We start from the raw sequence: 19,590 nt of genomic DNA on the forward strand, positions 1-19,590 counted from the left end.
CCGTTTGTGAGTGATGGGGGCCTGCTTTCAGGGGGCCAGCTGAGCTGTGATACCAAAAACCAGAGGCCACCCCAGCGACTGCACCTCCCTTCTCCGTGTTATGTGCCCCAGGGAGCCCCTCCCTTCCCACCCCTCCCCATCCATCTTTGGGGCCCTGGGCCTGGGCGGAGGTGCCTCAGGCCCAACCTCCTGCAGCAGAGGGCAAGGCCAGTCCTGCTGCATAGCCTGGCCTGCAGGAGCCCACCCTCAGCCCTGGGGCCCGCATGGGGGGAGGGGCCCTGCAGGGGGGACCCATGGGGAGGTGTGGCGGCCACAGGGCGGGGCCAGAGGTCACTTCAGGGCCAGGCCTGCAGCTTTCCGACCCAGGAGAGGCGGGCTGGGCCCTGGGCCTGTGGGGAGTCAAGGGCACGTGTCTGAAGGCCCAGGCCCAGGCCCGGGAGACCCTGGCAGAGGTGTGGCTTCAGAGGGAAGTGGATTTCCTACAGTTGCTGAGGGCAACAGGCTGAACACTTAACACGGCAGAGACAGCCCCGTCCCAGGTCCCCTGGTGCTGGGGGCAGGGCCAGGCAAGGCCCAGGTGGTCTCTGCAGACACTAACGGGTCAGTCCTAAGGCTACGAGCGGGAGGGAGAGGACACCCCCAGGCCCTGCGGGCCACCTCAAGACCACGCCCCGGAAAGCAGCACATGGGGGGTGTGAGGTGCCAGCAGGTCCTGAGCTCAGCGGACAGTGGGGGTGACCAGTCCAATGCCCCTCCCACCCCATGCCAGGCGCAGGACGCGCACGCGCACACATGCACGCACACACGTGCACACACACGCGGCAGCGTTGGAGCAGATCTGCTTTATCTTGAGTGAAGGTCCGTCCCGTCGGGAGGCCGGGCGCAGGGCACGCCTGCCACCTGCCCGCCGACCCCGCGGGATCCCTGAGTCCAACAGCCACGTAAACAGCACAGCCAGCCAGGAGCCCCGGTCAGCGGGGTCACAGACACCCCGAGACCTCGGACAGGACAGGGCCACAGACAGACCCCGAGGCCGAGCTGCACTCTGGTCCCTCGCTCTTGCCCTGAACACATGGACCTGGGGCCCCCCAAGCCGGGCCCCCAAAGCCTGTGTGCTGGCTGGCGGGGCGTCCAGGTTTCAGGAATGTGAGCCATGACGGATCCTCAGGAGGAGAGGCCGTGCACGGGGCCCTGCACACAGCGCTGGTCTCCCTCCTGGTCCCTGACCATGTCCCGAGGGAACCACCGCTGGGCAGACACCTCACAGCCCGGTACGGCCTGGCCCCGCTGCCTCCTGGCCTGTCCAGCTGGGCTGACACCACACGGCCAAGGTCAAAGGAGGGCCAGGCCCCTCCAACACCAGAAGTGAGACCCCAGAGCAGCGCCCCCCGGGCCCGCCTACGCGGGGGCCCAGATGGGCAGGGGGTGGGCCTCCGTGTTGAACACGTAGGCGTCCAGGCTGAGCAGGTCCCTGTCGTCGGAGAAGAGCAGGTACAGGTACTTGAGCGTCTCCCCCAGGAAGAAGCTCTCCATCTTGTCCCTGGGCTGCGGGTCGTGCGGGGCCTGGACGTTGCTGATGGAGGAGTAGCCGCCCGAGGGGACCTGGAGGAGCCGAGGCAGGGTCACTGCTGGGCACAGCCTGCTCCCTCCTCGGGAGCTGCATGGCCTGGCGGGGCCTGGGATGAGGGCACCGAGGGCCAAGGGGACCGGCTGCCCCGGGCGGTGCCAGCTGCCCGGTGACTGACGGGAATGCGGCCTCCAGAGCCCTGCGGAGGCCACTCCCAGCTCCGCCCAGCGTGGTGCGCCCTGGGCAGGGCGTGACCTCTGCGCTGTGGTCTGAGGACAGGGGACACTGGTCCTGGTGCCCATCTGGGGGGGAAGGGGCCGGAGGGAAGGGGCGTGGGGCGCGGGCCGGCGCTCACCCGCGTGTAGGTGTTGAAGCTCTGCAGGATCTCCCAGCCCCAGTCCTGGTAGGTGCGGTTCCCCGTGAGGCGGTACAGGTAGAAGAGGCTCTCCACCGTCTCGGGGCGCAGGAGGTTGTGCCTGTCGGCCGGCTGGGGGCACAGGCGGCGTGAGGCCCACACCGGGCCCTGGGCCGCCCGCCCTGCCCCGGCCCCACTCACCTTGACCTGCACATCCTTCTGGTCCTTCTGCGCGTGCAGGTTGAAGTGCGCGATCTCGGGGCTTAGCCCCGTGGCCATCTGCCTGTTCATCTGGTAGCAGGTGTCCATGAGTGCCCGGGCCAGGTCCATGTGGTCAGCGGGCAGCCCGTAGTGGGCGCCCAGGGCCAGCGTCCCTGGCAGGAAGCACACCAGGTGGTCCTGAAAGGGAAGGGCCTCCTCACCACCACGGAGCCGGCCGCCCCTTCCCAGAAGCCTCGGGCCTCCATGCCAGGAGCAGGACACCCGCGGCCGGAGCAGCCTGGCCTGGCCTCTCCCTGCCCCCCAGCCACAGTGGATCCCGGCTGCAGGGGGGCAGGGCCTGTGGCCCTCGGGTCACCCCCCCACTGTGGGCACAGCCCCGGCCGGGCAGCCAGTCTATCTGGGCCACAACCTCCTTGTGCTCTCCTGGCCCTAACTCGGGGCCCAGACGCCGAGGCCCGGGGAGGCCAGGGCCTGCCTGCAGCAGCACGCACCATCTTGGCGCTGAAGCGGCCGTGGGCGAGCTCCCCGACGAAGGTGAGCTTGCTGGGCTCCGATCTGCGCAGCAGGTGCCTCCTGATCCCCTCGACGGCCTCCAGGTAGTCGTCCCGCAACCTGAGAGCAGACCCTGCCTCAGTCAGGAGAGCGCACAGCCCTGCCCAGGTGCAGGCCCCAGGGGTGCTCACACCCTAAGGGCTGCCTGGCCGCCAGAGCCCGCCTGGGAGTGGGGCCTGGGGCGGGTCAGCCGCGGGGCAGGGCAGTGCCTTTTGCTTCCCAAACAGGTAGTCCCTTCCCACCCCCGGCAGGAGGGGCAGCCACGCCAGGCCCCCCCAGGCGTGTCTGGGTTTCCCACGCCCTGAGGGCTGCTGCACTGTAAGGAGCGACCCACTAGCTCCAAGGAACCCGCGGAGGGAGCCCAGGGGTCCTGGTGCCCTCTCTCCAGAGGGACCCTCCTCGGGGAGGGAGCGGGGCCCGCAGCCAACCCAGACCCCAGCTCAGCACCAGCTCGGGGCCAGCCCTGCCCTGGCACGTGCTGTGCAGAGAGCAACTGTGTCCCCACAGGCGCCCGGCGAGGGGACGGTGCAGAGCAGCCTCACCGCGTGTCCTGCCGCTGGCCCTGGATCCACTGCTTCAGCAGGTACTCGTAGTAGCTGTCGGCCCTGGCGCCCAGGGTGAACACGCCTCCGTGGGTGAAGAGGCCGCTGTGCGTGTTGATGAACATGGGCACCAGCCCGTCCTTCTTCCCCGACAGGGCGTGGACGCGCCGCGTCACCTCCTCCGCGGCCTCCTGGGCAGACGGGGGAGGGCGGGTGAGCGAGGGCGCCGGGCAGCCAGAGGGCTCGGTGCACTCGCCCGACCATCCACTCCCCGGGCAGCAAGGCCTGTGTCCTGGATGCTGCTCCTGGCCACTGCCCCGGCCGGCCCACACCTCACAGCGCCCTGCTTGTCCGCAGACCTGGCCGCCTCGGGGCCAGCAGCCACCACAGGCCCCGACGCAGGGCTGGCCTGTCCTCTGGGCAGGTGGGGCCCCTGCAGGGACGGGCCTGAGGCCACACCCAGTCCCCAGGACGCCGCCCAGCGTGGCACCTGCTCCGCCTCCTGGGGGGGAGGCAGGCACGTCCCTCCTGAGCCCAGGCTGCTGCTGACCATCGACTACCCCGACTCCTGTCCCTAGTGAACGCCTACTCACCCTTCCAGACCCACCAGCCCAGCTCGGGAGCTCACACCTCCCAGGGCGGCACCATGCATGAGCTCCACGGGCCTGTGCACCTTCTCCGAGGTCAGGACCCGTCACGGGGCGCTTTCTGGGTCTCTACCCAGCACGTCCCCGTCCCGACTGCTAACTTCCTCTTGATTCCTTTGGTCTCCAGCGGCTGCACACGCCTGGCGGCACGCGGACTAAAGCCATCTCAGCGCACACGCCTGGCGGCACACGGCCCGAAGCCATCTCAGCAGCAAACAGCTAACGCTGAGGCTGTCACTCCACCTCAACACGAAGACGGCACTCGCACCGAAACGTGGGCTCGGCCCCAATCCACGGGCCACTGCAGGCCACGGAGACCGCCATGGGGACAGCCACCATGTCACCAGCACATCAGCACGTCCGATCCAGGCGGCCGGGACACGGGGCCACCAGCTCTGCCAGGGCCGGAAAGAGGTGCTACACCAGACGGGGGGGGGAGGGGGTGCAGGAGGGAGGGGTCTCACCAGCCAGCAGTGCCTCCCAGGCCTGAGCCCTGGCATCAGGGAGGAAACAGGACTCGAGTGAGGCGTGAAGAAGAGGCAGGGCCTGGCGGCCGGGACCAGTCCCCACGGTCGGCACCCGCCGCGCCGAGCCAGCCTCCGCCAGACGCCAGGCCGTACCTGGAACTTCTTGTCGCCCGTGAGACGAGAGAGCTCGCGGAACTCCAGCTGGATGCTGGTCACCTCGGCCACCGTGCTGTCGGACGTCCACCAGGGCGGGTGGGCCACGCCCGTGCCGATGTTCACGTCCGAGTACGGGATCTTGGAGGGCGTCCGGAACGCAGGCATCAGCCGATTCCCAAAGTCTTCCTGATACACACACAGCGAGGTCAGCGCTGGCGGTCAGAGGCGCGTCTCCCTCCCACGGCGCGGGCCCGCCACCCGCTCCCACCCCTCAGAGCCCGCCCTCCACGGCAGCCAGGGGCTGGGTTCCGAGCCCGAGCGTGGCCCTGGGGCCGCAGGGGACAGGCGTGCACTCGGCTCAGCTCCTGCCAAGACAGACACGTGGGCTCGAGGGGAGGGAAGTGGAACCGCCCGCCCAGAGCCCCTGGAGAGAGGAAACGGGGAGCAGATGAGACCGGCCCGGCCGGCGGGCACGCACAGCTTTCTGCAGGAAGAGCGCGTCCCCCGTCAGGTGGTGGGCGCTCAGCAGGCCCCCCAGGATGCGGATGGTGCTCTCGAACAGGTTCACGTCCACGTCCTTCTGAAACTGCAGCTTCTCGGACACCCACCGTCTGGCTTCTCCGAACTCTACGCCAACGGGAGAGGGAGAGGCACAGGACACGCTCACGGGTCCAGCACTGCCCTAGGGCCCCCAGTTCGGGCGACACGCGTGCTCCTGTCCCCCTTTCTGCTGAGGGTGCAAAGGCAGGAACCCGAGTCTTCGGGTCTAAGCAGGATGGGCCAGCGTGCGGCCGGGAGCCACCTCAGCTGTGAGCACAAGTGGTCGGTGTCAGAGGCCACGGCACGAGGACCCAGGGGTGGCTCAGCGGCAGCCTCCAACCTTTTCAGCAAACGTCGGCTTGGAAATAACCGATGACACCGAGTCCCAGGTGGCCCCCAGCTGCAGCACAAGGTGGGCACCGAGGACGGCGCCGGTGCCGGCAGCTACGTCAGACCACATGCCACCTCCCACGCGGGCCTCCCCGCTGCAGCAGAAACCCGGCGGGAATGCCCTGGACGCCCACCAGGGTCCACTTGGCTCTCGGCAGGGGCCTCTCTGCTGCCCCAGGTGCCCCCGGACGTCTGGATGTGAGTGACAGAGTCCCCACAACCAGCACGCCCACTCCTGTCCCCCAGGCAAGGAGAGGCATGTCGGCAGACACGGCAGGCAGGACCTCCGGGCACGCGTGCTCACCTGCCCGCCGTCACACGCGCGAGCTCGGCGTGAGTGGGGGGACAGGTACCTTTCTTCAGACCCAGGATCCACATGGTGTCCAGGGAGTCGACCAGCGTGAGGCCGAGGCCGAACCACTCGCTGAAGGACTTGGACACGGGCTTCAGCTCGTCGTGGCCCCAGGCAAACTTGCGGTATCCGGCCCACGCGTGGCGGAAGGCGTCTATGACGGCCTGCTGGCGCTCGTTAGGGGAGGCTGCAGGGGGAAGCGGGTCAGGACCTGGTCAGGGAGGAGAGTGCCCCTGGGGCCCCCAATCAGGGCGGCTGATGAGCTGGGGAGCACTGACCAGGGCCACAGGCCGCAGTGGGCAGCATGAAGGTCGGGGAACAGCCCGAGTGAGACCCTCAGGGCTGGACAGGGCTGTGGAGGTGGAGAGGCGCTGGGGCCTCACAAGACAGCTCGGACTCACGCCCACCAGGCCTGTCCCGTCCACCTGCCGGGCCACAGGGAGCCCCGGCGAGCAAAGGCATTTCAGGCCGCAGAACAGTCACGCTGGCTGCGCTGGCAACGTGGGCGCGGGAACGTCAATCGTGACAGGTGCCGTGACGAGGACCAGACCACCCGCCCCTCATGAACCCGCACCTGGCGCCTTCCCACAGGAGACGTGAGGTCCCCGAGCATCCGCTCTGTGGGGCAGAGCCCACAGCTTTGCCCTCACCATCAGTGTCCCCGGCAGGCCTGGCCGCCAGCCCAGCTCTGGGCCCCACGTCCCTTCCCGGAAGTGCCAGCACCCAGCAGGCCCCCAACCACCGGTCAGGGTTGAGCATCGGTTCGATTCCCGTCAGGGCACCTGCCCGGGTTGTGGACTCGATCCCCAGCAGGGGCTGTGCAGGAGGCAGCCGATCAATGATTCTCTCATCAATTATGTTTCCGTCTCTCTCCCCCTCTTTTCCTTTTGGGAATCGATAAAAACACGTTTAGGAAAAAGGAAAGCCACGGGTCGCCGCCTAAGCTCTGAGGAGTGTGCGCCCCCGTGTGCAGGGGACGCGGCCTCACGGGGATGGCCGGCACTGCGCCCTCGCCAGGGACGCATCTGTGTGTCCACGTGCCCTCGCCCTCAGGATGCCCAGGTGGGGCCCAAGAGGGCGCGGGGGCCTCACCTCGCTGGTTCTGAATCCTGGGGGCCTGCAGGGAGGGCCGGGCGGGGGCTTCCGCCTTCCAGGAAGGAGCATCGGAGCCCGGCTCCGGCTCTATCACTGCTCCCCGCCAGCTGCAGGGAGAGGAGCGTCAGCAGCACAGGGCAGGACCCGGCGAGGAGGTGGCCGCCCGCGGGGCCCAGTTCACCCGCCCCCCCGGCCCCTTGCAGGAGGGGCACGAATTGTCTGCTTCAGAGGGAAGATGTACGTCTGCCAGATGCTGTCCCTTTCTGCTTGTTTCCAGAAGAGACGCCACAGGCAGCCTCCGCCCGGCGCTCACTGCGGCTCCTGCTACCTGACGACCGTCCTCGGCGGGCCTTCTCCCTGCAGAGCCTCGTCCGCCGCCTTGTCCCTCCTCCTGCCGTCCTCCTGCCGCCTGTCCTCCACGTCTCTGTGGGGCGCTCTGATCTGCAGGTTGGGGGGGCCCCGCCGCACGTGCCTTTGAGGCTTCTAGACGGACATCACGAACAAAGGTCACTGGTGAGAGGAACTCCCTGTCCACCGGCTGCCATTCCCTGTCCCCCGGGTCTCCCATCAGCCCGACCCCCAGGCTGTGCACGCGCTGGACTCTTCCTCCTCACAGTGACCCGCAGATCGGGGGGCCTTTCACCCCATCTGACCCTGACCGACCTGGGGGAGACTGCACACGCTGGTGCCCCCTGGGTGAGGGCTAAGCCCCAGCCCAGAACGTCTGCTGTCACAGGCCCAGGACTCACAGGGCCCGACCTGGCCTGGCCTTGGTCGGCCCCTTCCCCGTCCGGGCCCTGCTGGGTCTCAGCCCCCAAATGAGCCGAGCCGTTGCCTCGGGCAGCTCCCTGGACCCCACCTGCTCTCGATGCTCCCCAGAGGCAGGGCCCCTCAGCCCCCAAGTGCTGTTCCGGGTCCTGTCCTCAGAGACGCGGCCTGGCCCAGGGAGAGGACAGGTCTGCTCTGTTCACCACCAAACCCAGGCCCCGGCAGCAGCAGGCGCGCAGCCCAGGTCAAAGGGAAGACCCGCCTGCTCCTCCCCAGGGTCGCCCCGCCCGGATGAGCGTGAGGGTGAGACACCATCAGATGGCGGGAACAGGCGTCCTCGCCATCGGCCATCGGTTGGAGCCCTGCGTCCTGTCCCGAGGCCTCTGGCACTGAGCCGGTGCCGGCCTGACCGCGCTCCCTCGTGGAAAGTACCTGAGGCGGCGGCCGCAGGCCCTGTCCCGGGTCGGCATCTGCCTTCCGAGGAGCCGGCAAGACGGGCGGCTGTGCGGGCCTCCCCTTCTGCTCCTCCGCCGGCCTGCCGTTCGGGGCTGAACCAGAGAACCGCCTCAGCTCCAGCGCCCAGGCCCCGAGCTCCTCAGAGCGCTCCCTGGACAGACACCCAGACGGCGCTTCCTGCTTCCTCACCAAGAACCCCTCAGGCCCCGGGCGGTCCCCACGTGCGTCCGAGAACAGCCGGGGAGAGAGAGCCCCTTCTCCGCGCCCGTGGCTGTCTGTCCGCACCCCCACCCACAGCCCCCACGGCGTCGCCGGGACGTTTCCACTTGGGGAAGGACACCGGGCCGCAGCTGCCCGTCAGCTTCCTGTCAAATCGCAGCCCAGGAGCCTCGGAGGGTCCCTGCACCCGCCCAGCTCCCAGCCGTCCTTTCGTCCTTTCCGGACACAGGGCGGTGCGCTGACCCCGAGCCTCCACCGCAGGGCAGCGGGCGGACACCTGCCCAGAGCAGACGCGGGAGCAGCCCGAGGACTCGCGGCCACGCCCGTGTCCAGCCGGGAGGCTGGGGACGCAGCGCCCCTTCACCTGGGTGTGCTGCCCAGTCCCTGCCCTTCACGGCTCCTGGGGCTGTTTCAGCCGCTGCTGCCTCGGCCCCTCCGCGGCCCCCGGCGCTCCCCGAGCGGGTACCTGTCCCCTGGTCGGCCACGCTGAGGTAGGACAGGAGCCCACAGCACAGCAGGAAGGCCAGGAAGAAGAGGATCACGTTCCGCTGGAGCCTGGACAGCTGCTTCCATGTCTAAGGCGGGGGCGGAAGGGGCGCTTTCACTGGAAAGAACACACGTGGGAATCTCCCACGGGGACAGCCTCGGTGAGGACGGGGCGGAGCTCAGAAGGTCCCGCGGCCGTTCCATGCGGCTGAACGGGGGCAGCTCCCTGGCGGCGGGTGACCGGCTGGGCCGGATGCCGGGGCAGAATGCACCGGGGCAGGTAAGACGAGGAGGGAAACGGGCATTGAGTCCGCTTCTGTCCGCACACGGGCCGCAGAGAGCGCCTCCGCAAGGCGTGTGGAGGGCTCAGGCCCCGCCGGACCTGCCCCTGCCCAGACGCGGCGTGTGGGCGCCCGCCACCGCGGGGAACGCACCGGGGCTCAAAGTGGCCGCACTCCCGCTCCCGGCCCCGTAGGAGAGCTTATTCGGGGAACCTCAGGTTTCCGTTGGGAACCCGCTGGGGGTGTCCGCCCGGTCCGGCGCCCTCCCCCGCCCAGGCCGCCGAGATCGGCCCGTGGACAGTGCAGCTGGGACCAGGGCCCCCTCCCAGGGCCAGCGCCTGCGCCTCCGGCCCGAGGCGGCGTGCGGGGCGGAGACCAGGGGGCCGCGGGGCCGTCCTCACCCGCCAGCACGAGCGGCGCCGCCGGGTTTTGCTGCCGTCGTCGCTCAGGTCAAGGCTCAGCGTCACGGAGATGAAGTCCCGCCGCGGCGCGGGCGGCGCGGGCGGATACATGACAGCGGCGGAGGCGGCCCGGGGGACCCCGCCCGCGGGCGGCGTCAAGAGGCCGGGCTATGTGGGGGGCCGGAGGCTCGGATCTCGGGACTCCAGCGGGCAGCCATCGCAGCTCGGGCAACACCCCGCCCATCGCGCTCGCCGCCAATGCGCGTGCGCCGCGCCCTCGTCACCCCACTGCGCGTGCGCCCGACTTCGAGTTGACGTTTCCGGACACCTGCGTCTGTTTACTCCGGCGCCTTGCTGTGATGTCACACCTGCGACGCCGGCGCTGTTCCGCGCCTGCGCACCTCTCGCCTGGGTGTGGGCGTGGCCTCGGCTGGGAGGCGGGCCGAGCTGTCAGCGTCCGGCCGAGCGCGCGTTGTCCGGTTTCCCCGTAGTGGAGCCCGTGTGCACCGGAGTCCTGTGGTCGGTGAAGACTGGCCGGCCGCTCCGCCACCTTGGGCCGGGGCGGTGCAGCCACCTGGATGGAGCCGTCGCTGTCACGGCGACCCGCCGCGGGGTTTCCATCCCTCGGACAGGCCGGTCATTGGGGCGCCCTGCGGTTCCGCACCCGGCGGGGCGCGCTGTTCCACCCGTAGCAGAACCGCCCGCTGCTTCGGGACCTGCTCAGCTCGGGGTCCGCCGTTGCTCCAGGCAGCCCTGCCTGTGACCTGTCCGGGTGTCTGCAGGGCTCCCCGCCGTGTGCGCGGCCAGCTCGGCCCCTGACTGGTGTGCGCTGTCCCAGGGAGCTCCTGCCGCCCTCCCAGTCCCCTCCCTTCTAGGGGCCACCTCTCAGCTCCCTGCAGGTCTCCTACAGCTGGTAGTTCTGGCGACGCCCACAAGCATCCCGCCCCGCCCAGCCGGCTTCCAACAGAAAAGGTGGCTCCTGGAGGATGCAGGGGGAGGAGGGCGCAGTCACCAGTCTCAGACGTGAAAACGCAGGAGCCCAGCCTGGAGAGCTCCTTCCAGGGGCAGGTTCTGGGCCCCCTCTCCAGGGGCCTGGCCCACTAGGTTGCTGCAAGCCCCACCCCCACCCCCAGCCTGGTAGGGAGCTGGGCAGAGCAAGCAGGAGGGATTCCTAGTCGGCCCAGGGCGGTCCCGCTGATGGGCAGAGCTGTGAACACCCCGCGCTGTTCCCACCACACATGCTGGGCCACCACAGCACGTGGGGTTTGCTGGTCGTTCCCCACCACCTTGTGTGCGAAAAAATCGATAGTCTGGCGATGCTTCCAACACAGCTGTTTCATTAGCAGTTGTCTGGGGTTAGAGATAAAGGCAGGAAGATCTTTGTGGTGACGGCACCACCCAGCTTCCAGAATACAGAGGGGACACAGGGAGGCACATCGGTGAGAAGTGCCTGAGCAGGAGTACTGGGTGGTGGCGTCCTGGAGCCACTGAAGCTACAAATGTGGGGAACGCGGTGAAGGGCACCTGGGCCCTCTGCTCTCTGAAACTTTATCTGAAAACATGTGTGTTTTTACGTGAGCTGTTTCAATGGTTTGCCCAGAAAACGTTACTCATCAGAGAGATTGTGCTGTGTTCCCGGCTCCAGTTCTGGTCGTGAGCCGCTCTGGGCAGGACCCCGGACCCGGGCCTCCGCCTGGTGGACCCTGTGCCCTCGGCCCCCACTTGCCTGTGGAGCCGCTGAGAAGAGGATCCTAAGGCACACGGTTTGGTTTTGAGGTTTGCAAGAGACTGGAAGACCTGGGCATGGCCCTGACTCCGCCATGGTGCCCAGGTGGCGATGCAGAGAGAAGCCACCGTCCACGCCAAGCCCCTGGAGAAATCAGCTGCACCTGATCCCCCCGTCCTGACAGCACCCTCACCCTGGGGAACCCCGGCATTCCCTGCAGGCTTGTAAGGGGCTGTGGAGGGAGGGCAGGGGACCGGGCTTAGCTGCGGCTGCTCTTCACGTCAGCGGGGAGGTAGATGCCCCTGTGCCGAGTCCAGAGGGGAAGGAGACGCTGGGGCCCAGAGCAGCAGAGCCAGGACCAGCTGGCTCCCCCCAGCCTCAGCCAGGCTGTGGGGATGCGGGGAGGGTGCCGTGGCCCCGAGTATGGAGGCTGCACCCAGGCCCCTCCATAGAGCAGGGGAGGAGTGTGAGCACCAAGATCAGAAGCCGCTGGCCGACTGGGTGAGGGATGGCGCCCCATCTGGTTAAATTCCAGATCAATGACCACCACAGGAGGCCGGGGTACTGGTCCCACAGGTTCTTGGAGGCAGTACCTAACCCTCAGCAGCTCAAACCGGCCACAGACGTGACAGAGGGCCACGGCCTCGGAGGGAATGGAGAGAATTGGGTCCCCGGTGCCGCCAGCCCTTCATGGTGATGAGTCAGGTTTCTCTGCTGTCGGCCTCGGCCGGCAGGCTGGGCTGTGCACCCCCAGCCGCACCCATTACTGGTTCAGCTGCCAGGAAGGGGGCAGCGGCCCTCCTCTCGTTGGGTCTGTTCATCTGTAGAAAAGCCGGGTGTGGCTGGGGCTCCCCAGAGAGGCCACTGTCCCGCCTCACTCCCAGGCAGGGTCTGCTGTCCTCAGTGATGCCACACACCCCTCAGCCCCACCGTCCAAGGTCCAGAGTCCCTCTGCCTCCCACCTGGACCCCACGCCCAAGACTGGAGCCCACAGGAGGCCTGTGGTCACTTGTGTCCATGGCAACCGGTCCCACCCTCGCGGAGTAAGCCAGGGCTCTTCCTGCCTGCGCTCCTGCCCAGAGCCCCGGGCCAGGGCCGCACCCACCCGCCTGCGGACCCCAGGGGCTGGCGGGGCCGAGCGTCACGGCTGCGATGCCCCGACCCGGTGCTCGTCCAGGATGAGTGGGGACTGGAACTCCCGGCCTCGCAGGTGCACCTCCAGACCCTGGAGACAAGCCAAGCGTCCACCTCGTGCCCCAGGAGGGGCCCCAAGGCCCCAATTCTGCCTGGAGCTGGGGAGGGGCTTCCAGGAACAGGGGTCAGGTGTCACCTCAAGACTGCAGGCCAGCAGGAAACCCCCCTGCAGGCTCAGGCCAGAGCTCACCCCGAGGGGAAGGGCCGGCACGCCTCGCTGAGGAGCCCCGCCCCCCCAGGACCTTCGAGGGCTCCACGCCCCCACCCCCATCTCACGTCCAGGAAGGTCCCTGCAACCTAAGGACCCACTGACGCCCTGGTGAAAGGAGGCAGAGCTGTGGTTTTTCCGCCCACGGACCCCCCTCTCCCCAGACCGTCTCCCTGCCCTGACCAGGCAGGCCTGACCCCACCAAAGCCCAGACGCCAGGCGGCGCTCACCTCTCCAGAGTAGGACACCAACGGCGAGATCTCGCAGACGGCCGGAGGCTCTCCACCGCTGGGCGGGCTGAGGGAGCCACTGGTCAGCATCTGCTCGGGCGCACCCCAGCCCCCCGGCCCCGTCCATGGGAGCTGGCCCTGTCCTTGTGGCCCAGCAGGCTGACCAGCACACGCCCAGGTCCCCACAGTCCTTTTCTCGGTCATCTCTACGCCGGGACACCCAGAGCCCTGAGCAAGCTGCCCCTGCCCGAGTGACAGGCCCCGACGTGGGCTGGAACCCAATCCCCTCTCCACGGCATCCCTCCCAGAGCCGGGACCCCAGCTTTAGGGGGTGGCTGTGGGCGACCGAAGAAATACACATCGAACGTTCTCTTCTCTGCTGGCCCTAAAAAGGAGACTTCCTTGCCGCTCCGTGAACGTCCGGCCTGGGTCCCGGTTTCAAAGCTCACGAGTGAGCCAGGTGAGGCTGCGTCCCCCCCACCTCCCCGGGGCCTGAGCAGACCGTCCCCGGGGCCACACTGTTTGGCTGAGCTGGGCCCACCCTCACCTGGCCAGCTCCGGGAGCGGGGCCCCGTGAGCGTCCACGAAGCGGGCCCCTGCCTGCAGGGCCCAGCGGAGGTGCTGGGCGAGCAGGGCCCGCCGGGCCGTGGTGGGGTTGTCCCTGTCGGCCGAGTCAGCGTTCTTCAGAGGGGAGAACTCCTCCTCCCGCAGCACCTCGAAGGCCACGAAGTTCCTGGGGGCGCAGGGGAAGAGCTAGTAACCCCACGTCCTGGCCCACAGACCTGCTCCGGAGCAGCAGGCCCCGGGAGGGCCCATGGTGCGGCCTGGAGTCCCCCAGAGCCCCAGCACCCTGACCTGGAAACAGCAGACGAGGGCTCAGGCGGGGCCAGGTGTTCCCCCAAAGTCCATGGCCCCAATGTTCCCTACGCCCCCCTGAGGGGGCCGCTTTCTCTGGCCTTCTCCCCGAGACCTGCCTGTAGCCCCCCCAGCTCCCCACTATGAGGGGGCGCCCCCACTGTGCCCCCACCTCAGCCTCTACATTCCCGCCCGACTGGGCCTGGGAACCCCCACCTGAGCACGTGCCCCGACAAAAGGAAATGACTTCAGCCACTAACTCAGCGAACGGGAACACGTCGAACACGAACTTCTCCATCTTGATCCCGTTCGGGGTGAGCGGCCTCACCGGGTTCCCCTCCTCGTCCACGTACGGGACCTTCTTCACAGCCACGTGCGGCTGCAGCAAGGGCTCGAACTCCCTGCGGGGACAGGAGGGCGAGGGAGGCAGATGCAGTTCAGACAGGATCCCTGAGGGCGCCCAGCCGGGGGGCCGGTGGCGGGTGGGTCCAGCAGGGCACCCGGTGGTGGGAGCCGAGCAGGGTCTCTGGAGGGCACAGATACCCACCCCTTCCCTGGCCCGAGAGCAGGCAGTCTCCTCCCTGCCCAGGTGAGGTGGCCACTGGGGCAGAGGTGGTGCTGGGGGGACACACACCACAGCAGGAGGGACAGCCACCTGGCCAGAGCCTTACCCGCTGCTGGGCTCTCTGGGGCCTTTGGCTTCTTTATTTATTATTATTATTATCATTACTAGAGGCCTGGTGCACGAATTCGTGCACCGGTGAGGTCCCTCAGCCTAGCCTGTGGGGATCGGGCCTAAACTGGCAGTCGGACATCTCTCTCGCAATCTGGGACTGCTGGCTCCTAACCGCTCACCTGCCTCTGCCTGCCTGCCTGATTGTCCCTAACCTCTCTGCCTGCCTGATCACCCCTAACCTCTCTGCCTGCCTGCCTGGTCACTCCTAACTGCCTCTGCCTGACTTCACTCCCCTGCCAGCCTGATCTTGCCCACAACTGCTCTCCCCTGCTGGCCTGATCTCACCCCCAACTGCCTCTGCCTGCCTGATCTCACCCCCAACTGCCTCTGCCTGCCTGATCACCCCTAACTGCCCTCCCCTGCCAGCCTGGTTGCTCTCAACTGCCCTCCCCTGCCAGCCTGATCTTGCCCCAATGGCCCTCCCCTGACGGCCAATTTGGTTCTGATTGGTCGGTTTCTATGCCAATCAGTGTCAAAAGCTCCCCCTCCTAGGCAGCCATGGCTCCTCACAGTTCACCCAGATTTGGTTCCGATTGGTTGGTTTCTATGCCAGTCAGTGTCTCCGGGTCTATCTCCAGGCCTGATCAGAGAGGTGGGGCTGATCAGCAGCCCCTGTGGAGGTGAGGCTGCTGGCCAGGCCCGGAGAGAAAGAGAGAGGCAACGGCTGATCAACAGCTGCCATGGAGGCTGCAGGTCAGACCCTGCCTCTCTCTTCGGGCCTCTCTCCGGGACTGATCTACAGCCCCCTCAGCAGCCAGTGCTGGGTCGCCACGGCAACCCAGTACTGACTGCAGGACTGACTTCTGGTCGGTTGAGCCTTCGTTCATTTTGGACATTACGGACCGTGGGTTTTTATATGTTAGGATTATTATTTGTTTAAAGGCGGGAGAATATTAATTTTTATGTATATATTTTTATTGATTTCAGGAAGGAAGGGAGAGGGAGAGATAGAAACATCAATGATGAGAGAGGATCATTGATCAGCTGCCTCCTTCACGCCTCCCACTGGGGATTGAGCCTGCAACCCAGGCATGTGCCCTGACCAAGAGTCGAACCATGACCTCCTGGTTCATAGGTCGACGCTCTACCACTGAGCCACGCCAGCCGGGCCCTCTGGCTTCTTTAAACGCCAAGAACCTTTCTCCACTCCAACCCACGGGCCACGCTGACCACGGCCCACCTGCTCAGGCCTGCCCGTCGCTGCTCACCTGGTGACCGCCTGGAGGAAGCTCCGCGTGAAGAAGTGGTTGCAGATGTTGCCCGCGCTGTAGAGCAGGCCCCCGCCGGGCGCGCGGAGGCTGGCGGTCTCGGGGCTGATCTCGCTGTACTCCACCACCTGGGGGGCGCCGTCCACCAGGCACACCACGCCCACCGGCTCCGCGGGGCACGCCTTCTCCACCACCTGCAGCCAGACAGGTGCGCTGGGAGCTGGGGCAGGCGGGCACGGCGGGTCCGGGCGGGTCTGGCTGGGTGAGGCTCGGCTGCGGAGGCCGGCGGGCTCACCTTGGCGCCACAGTCCGCGCCCTGCAGCACACAGAAGCCGATGAAGACGGGGTCGGCCAGCCGCACAAGGATGTTGTCCACACAGTACACGTGCACGAACTCCACGCCCCGGCGCTCCATGTCCTCCAAGATCCCGTGGTCGGCCAGCGCACGGTACAGGCCTCCATTGCCGTCTGCGGAGGGAGGGGGCGCCCTGTGAGGGTCCAGCCGGGCCCCAGCGTGCTGTCCAGGCTGGAGGCGCGAGGCCCCGGCCTCGGGCTGGACCTTGCGCCCGAGGCGCTCTCACTACCCCAGGAGGCCTGTGGTTCTGCCCGTGACACGCGGAAATGAGGCCGGACAGGGAGGCCGCTCTCCCAGAGCCGCTCAGCCTCAGGCAGCACCTTCCCGCGGTCCCCGCCTCCTGCCCCGCAGCACAGGCCAGGGTGGGGCGCACCTGGGGCCATGGCAACCTTGTCTTTCCGCTCCAGGATGGCCCTGCCATCGAAGGTCACGGCGGGCAGCATGCGCTGCTCAAACATGACCACGTTGCCGGGGTCCAGGTGGAAGAAGCCACGTTCCCTGAAGAACTCGGCCGTGGGCCCCAGCGTGAACTCGCTCGTCATGATGTACCTGCGCGGAAGGGCAGGCCGTTAGGAGGGCCGGGCTCCGTCCCACAGGGCCTGGCGTCGGGGCCCATCTGGGTGGATGCTGAGCGCTGTCCAGGGTGATGCAGGGGTTGTGGGGAGCAGAGCCCGGCGACGTGGGGGGATCCCTGGGGCCAAAGCCAGGCAGGGAGGGCACACACACCAGGGCACCGTGCAGCGGGTCCCGTGGCGCCTGCCAGCCAGCTGCTCCACCCGCCGGATCCGCTCCGCCTGCAGCTGGTACAGGGTCTTCTCGCTGGGCAGTCCCACCTGGTACAAGCCCTTGGGGTAGGTCACGCCCAGGCGAGTGCCCTGCCCGCCAGCCAGCAGCAGCACCGCCACCTTGTTCAGGGCGATCTGGCGCAAACCTGGAGGCAGGGGTGCCGTGAGGCGACGACAAACCCACCACACACCCCCCCGCAGTCAGAGCCACCCAGGCCTGTGTGGGGGGGGAGGGGTGGAGGCTGAGCAGGCGACTCTCCACGAACACCCGCCTCACCTCCAGGCCAAGACACCAGGAATGCCCCCGCGCCAACGTGGGTGTGAAAGGAGGGCGTGCGAGTGTGCAAGGGGTCCCCTGCAGCCAGTACGCCTGTGGGCGGGGCTCTGGCCAGCCGGGTGTGCGCACGCACAAAGCATCTGGGGGGCGCCCCGCCGCAGGGAGAGCGGGTGTGTGTGAGCGGGAAGGAGACTTCGCGAAGTAATAGACAAACTAAACTCCAAGCACAGCCTCCCCTTCCGGCCGGCGGGGCGCCCCGCCGCCGGCCCCCCGCCCCGCCCCGCCCCGCCCGGGCCTCCCGCGCGCCAACCTTCCTCCTCCCAGAGCCGCCGCGTCTCGGGGTCGCTCCGGACGGCGCTGCCCAAACGCTCGCGGGGCAGGGGCCGCAGGCGCGCGGCCAGGTCGGGCGGGGGCCCCGGGGGGCGCGCACAGGCGGCGGCCGCGCGCAGGCAGTGCTCGCGCAGCGCCTCGGGCTCCAGCGGCGCCAGCTCGGCCAGCAGCGCGGCGCGCGGCCCGGGCTCCAGCTCCGCGCAGAACCGCAGGAGGTGCTCCTGGCCCGCGCGCTGCAGCCGGGCGCGCACCGCCCGCTCCGAGGCCATGTCGCCCCTGCCGCCCCGGCCTCGGTGGCCCTCGTGACCCGCGCGGCCCCACCGGCGTCACGGGACCCGGCGGGCGGTGCCGGCCCCAGCGCCCCGCCCCGGCCCTGCCCCCGAGATGCGGCCCCGCTGCGCCCCGACTCCGCCCTCCCGCCCAGAGGGACCTCTGGGGTAGCGGTGAGCCTAGGAACCGGACCGGGCGCCAGGAACGCCGGAGGCCTGGGGGCGCCTCGAGTCGGGGAGCCCTTCCCCGGAGGTTCTGCGACCCCTCTGCCGACTGAATTCCGTTCAAATACACCCGCTTTGCCCCCTGCCCGGGAGGGGGGCGCTCGACGGGGGGGGGGGGGTGCCGCAGGGGGGAGGCTGGGTCTGTCCCTGCTCCTGCCCCGTTCGCATTTACTAAGGCGCCTCGCAGCCCTGACCGGTGTGGCTCGGTGGATAGAGCGTCGGCCTTCGGACTGAAGGGTCCCGGGTTCGATTCCGGTCAAGGGCATGTGCCTTGGTTGCGGGCACATCCCCAGTAGGGAGTGTGCAGGAGGCGGCTGATCGATGTTTCTCTCTCGTCGATGTTTCTGACTCTCTATCCCTCTCTCTTCCTCTCTGTAAAAAAATCAATAAAATATATTTTAAAAAATAATAATAATAAGGCGCCTCGCAGCCGGGACATCAGCCCCAGAAGAGGCCAGACTCGCGGCTGGACTGGCTGCGGAGGACGGACCCGGCCGGCACCAACGCCCAGCAAGCCCACCCTGCATCCTGGGGGCTCCTCCTGGTCGCCCTGCGACCGGAACGGCCCGCAGCCGCCCCTGGCCCTGCCTTGCTGTCTAACCATCAGGCTTCACACAGCTGGCCATGGCCCCAGGTACGCCCCACCTGGCCTTGCTGTTTGTGACCTTCCTTGGCACAAGTTTCAAAGTATCTAAGGCCGTTTGGGGATAGAACTTACTTTTAGAAACTAGTTTTATTACTTAAAAGTAATGTATGTGGGAGGGGCAGAAATAGAATCGGGGCCAACTGCCTCCCTGCCTTTCTCCACCCCGCCATCCAGGAGAGATGGGCGTGTTGGCTCACTGCCCTGCCAGTCACCCATCAATGCCCCGCCCACAGGAGGGGCCCGTTGGTGCTGTTGGCTGAATGAATGGGTGTTGGTCCCAAGCCCAGCACCGGGATGGCTTGCTGAATGAATGAGTGAGTGAATGAATGAATGGTCTGTGGCAGGCGAAGGGCAGTTTGGGGCAGATGTTGGAGGTGGAGGGTGTGAGTGGGAGCAGAGAGGCCTGCACCCGGGACAGAGCCCATGGGGACTCATCGCCCCCCCACAGGTGCCCTGGAAGCCAGGTGTCTGAACATGAACTTGGGGCCTGTCTTGGCCCGGGCGACCCCCAAATCCTGCCTCAAGGTGGGAGTGGGCCTGTGATCAGGAGGGTTTGGGCCATTGGGACTTTGTAGCCGGAGGCACCTGCCAGCCACCTGGGCAGACGGGTGCCCACGGGCGGGCGTGCCAGCGAGGCAGGCAGTTTCCTGGGCCTCCTGCCAAGGGCAGACCTGTGGCCAGGAGTCACCTTCCCTTCGCCCGAGGGCCTCATCCCACAGGTTCAGGGGAGCAGGGCCCAGAGCAGGCTGGGAAGTAGGTTGGAGGAGGAAGTGATCAGAGTTCGGGCGCCAACAACACGGGCCACACCTAAGCCCCACGCCCTGAGCCGGCACCCATCCCAGTTTCTTCTGGATGTTCCTCCAGGGCCTCGCCAGGGGCCACAGGGGAGCCCACGGACCAAAGGTCAGTGGGGCGCCGCCCACACAGCTTCAGACTCCTCTGCACGGCGAGCTCGGGCTCACGGCCCGTCTGGCCCCAGCGCTGCGGGCTGCCCTGGCCTGGGCTGCAGCAGCACCACCTGCCGGCCGCTGCCGCCAGCCGCCGGCCTCC

General features: G+C 67.9%; 2 protein-coding genes across 2 annotated transcripts; both read right to left on the reverse strand.

The window, feature by feature from the left end:
• Positions 1-826: 826 nt before the first annotated feature.
• On the reverse strand, positions 827-9,745 carry MAN1B1 (mannosidase alpha class 1B member 1). Its single transcript, XM_008152641.3, has 13 exons — positions 9,497-9,745; positions 8,795-8,903; positions 8,086-8,201; positions 7,214-7,368; positions 6,883-6,992; positions 5,792-5,977; positions 4,987-5,135; positions 4,506-4,694; positions 3,239-3,429; positions 2,636-2,756; positions 2,124-2,321; positions 1,923-2,054; positions 827-1,602 (listed from the first exon to the last, which is right to left on the reverse strand). Exons 1-13 carry the CDS (start codon positions 9,605-9,607, stop codon positions 1,399-1,401), a joined length of 1,971 nt encoding a protein of 656 aa, XP_008150863.2. The 5' UTR covers positions 9,608-9,745; the 3' UTR covers positions 827-1,398.
• Positions 9,746-10,820: 1,075 nt separating this feature from the next.
• UAP1L1 (UDP-N-acetylglucosamine pyrophosphorylase 1 like 1) lies at positions 10,821-17,729 on the reverse strand. Its single transcript, XM_054726774.1, has 9 exons — positions 17,381-17,729; positions 16,735-16,939; positions 16,382-16,557; positions 15,949-16,121; positions 15,654-15,847; positions 13,970-14,110; positions 13,402-13,587; positions 12,855-12,921; positions 10,821-12,447 (listed from the first exon to the last, which is right to left on the reverse strand). The coding sequence occupies exons 1-9, from the start codon at positions 17,667-17,669 to the stop codon at positions 12,364-12,366; spliced, it is 1,515 nt and encodes a 504-aa protein (XP_054582749.1). The 5' UTR covers positions 17,670-17,729; the 3' UTR covers positions 10,821-12,363.
• Between the last annotated feature and the right edge of the window lie 1,861 nt (positions 17,730-19,590).

Source organism: Eptesicus fuscus, chromosome 15 (assembly GCF_027574615.1).
Source record: "Eptesicus fuscus isolate TK198812 chromosome 15, DD_ASM_mEF_20220401, whole genome shotgun sequence".
NCBI classification, from domain to species: domain Eukaryota; kingdom Metazoa; phylum Chordata; class Mammalia; order Chiroptera; family Vespertilionidae; genus Eptesicus; species Eptesicus fuscus.

Bases quoted from the DNA above. Each gene is read 5' to 3' on its own strand.
- MAN1B1 (XM_008152641.3), bottom strand. From the start codon at position 9,607: ATGTATCCGCCCGCGCCGCCCGCGCCGCGGCGGGACTTCATCTCCGTG. The intron at 6,993-7,213 runs GTAGCAGGAGCC...CTCTCCCTGCAG, and splicing joins CCGCCGAGGACGGTCGTCAG to CTGGCGGGGAGCAGTGATAG. The intron at 5,136-5,791 runs GTACCTGTCCCC...CCGTTGGCGTAG, and splicing joins GATCCTGGGTCTGAAGAAAG to AGTTCGGAGAAGCCAGACGG.
- UAP1L1 (XM_054726774.1), bottom strand. From the start codon at position 17,669: ATGGCCTCGGAGCGGGCGGTGCGCGCCCGGCTGCAGCGCGCGGGCCAG. The intron at 16,122-16,381 runs GTGCGCCCCACC...CTCCCTCCGCAG, and splicing joins CAAGGTTGCCATGGCCCCAG to ACGGCAATGGAGGCCTGTAC. The intron at 13,588-13,969 runs GTTAGTGGCTGA...CTGCGCCCCCAG, and splicing joins GACGTGTTCCCGTTCGCTGA to GAACTTCGTGGCCTTCGAGG.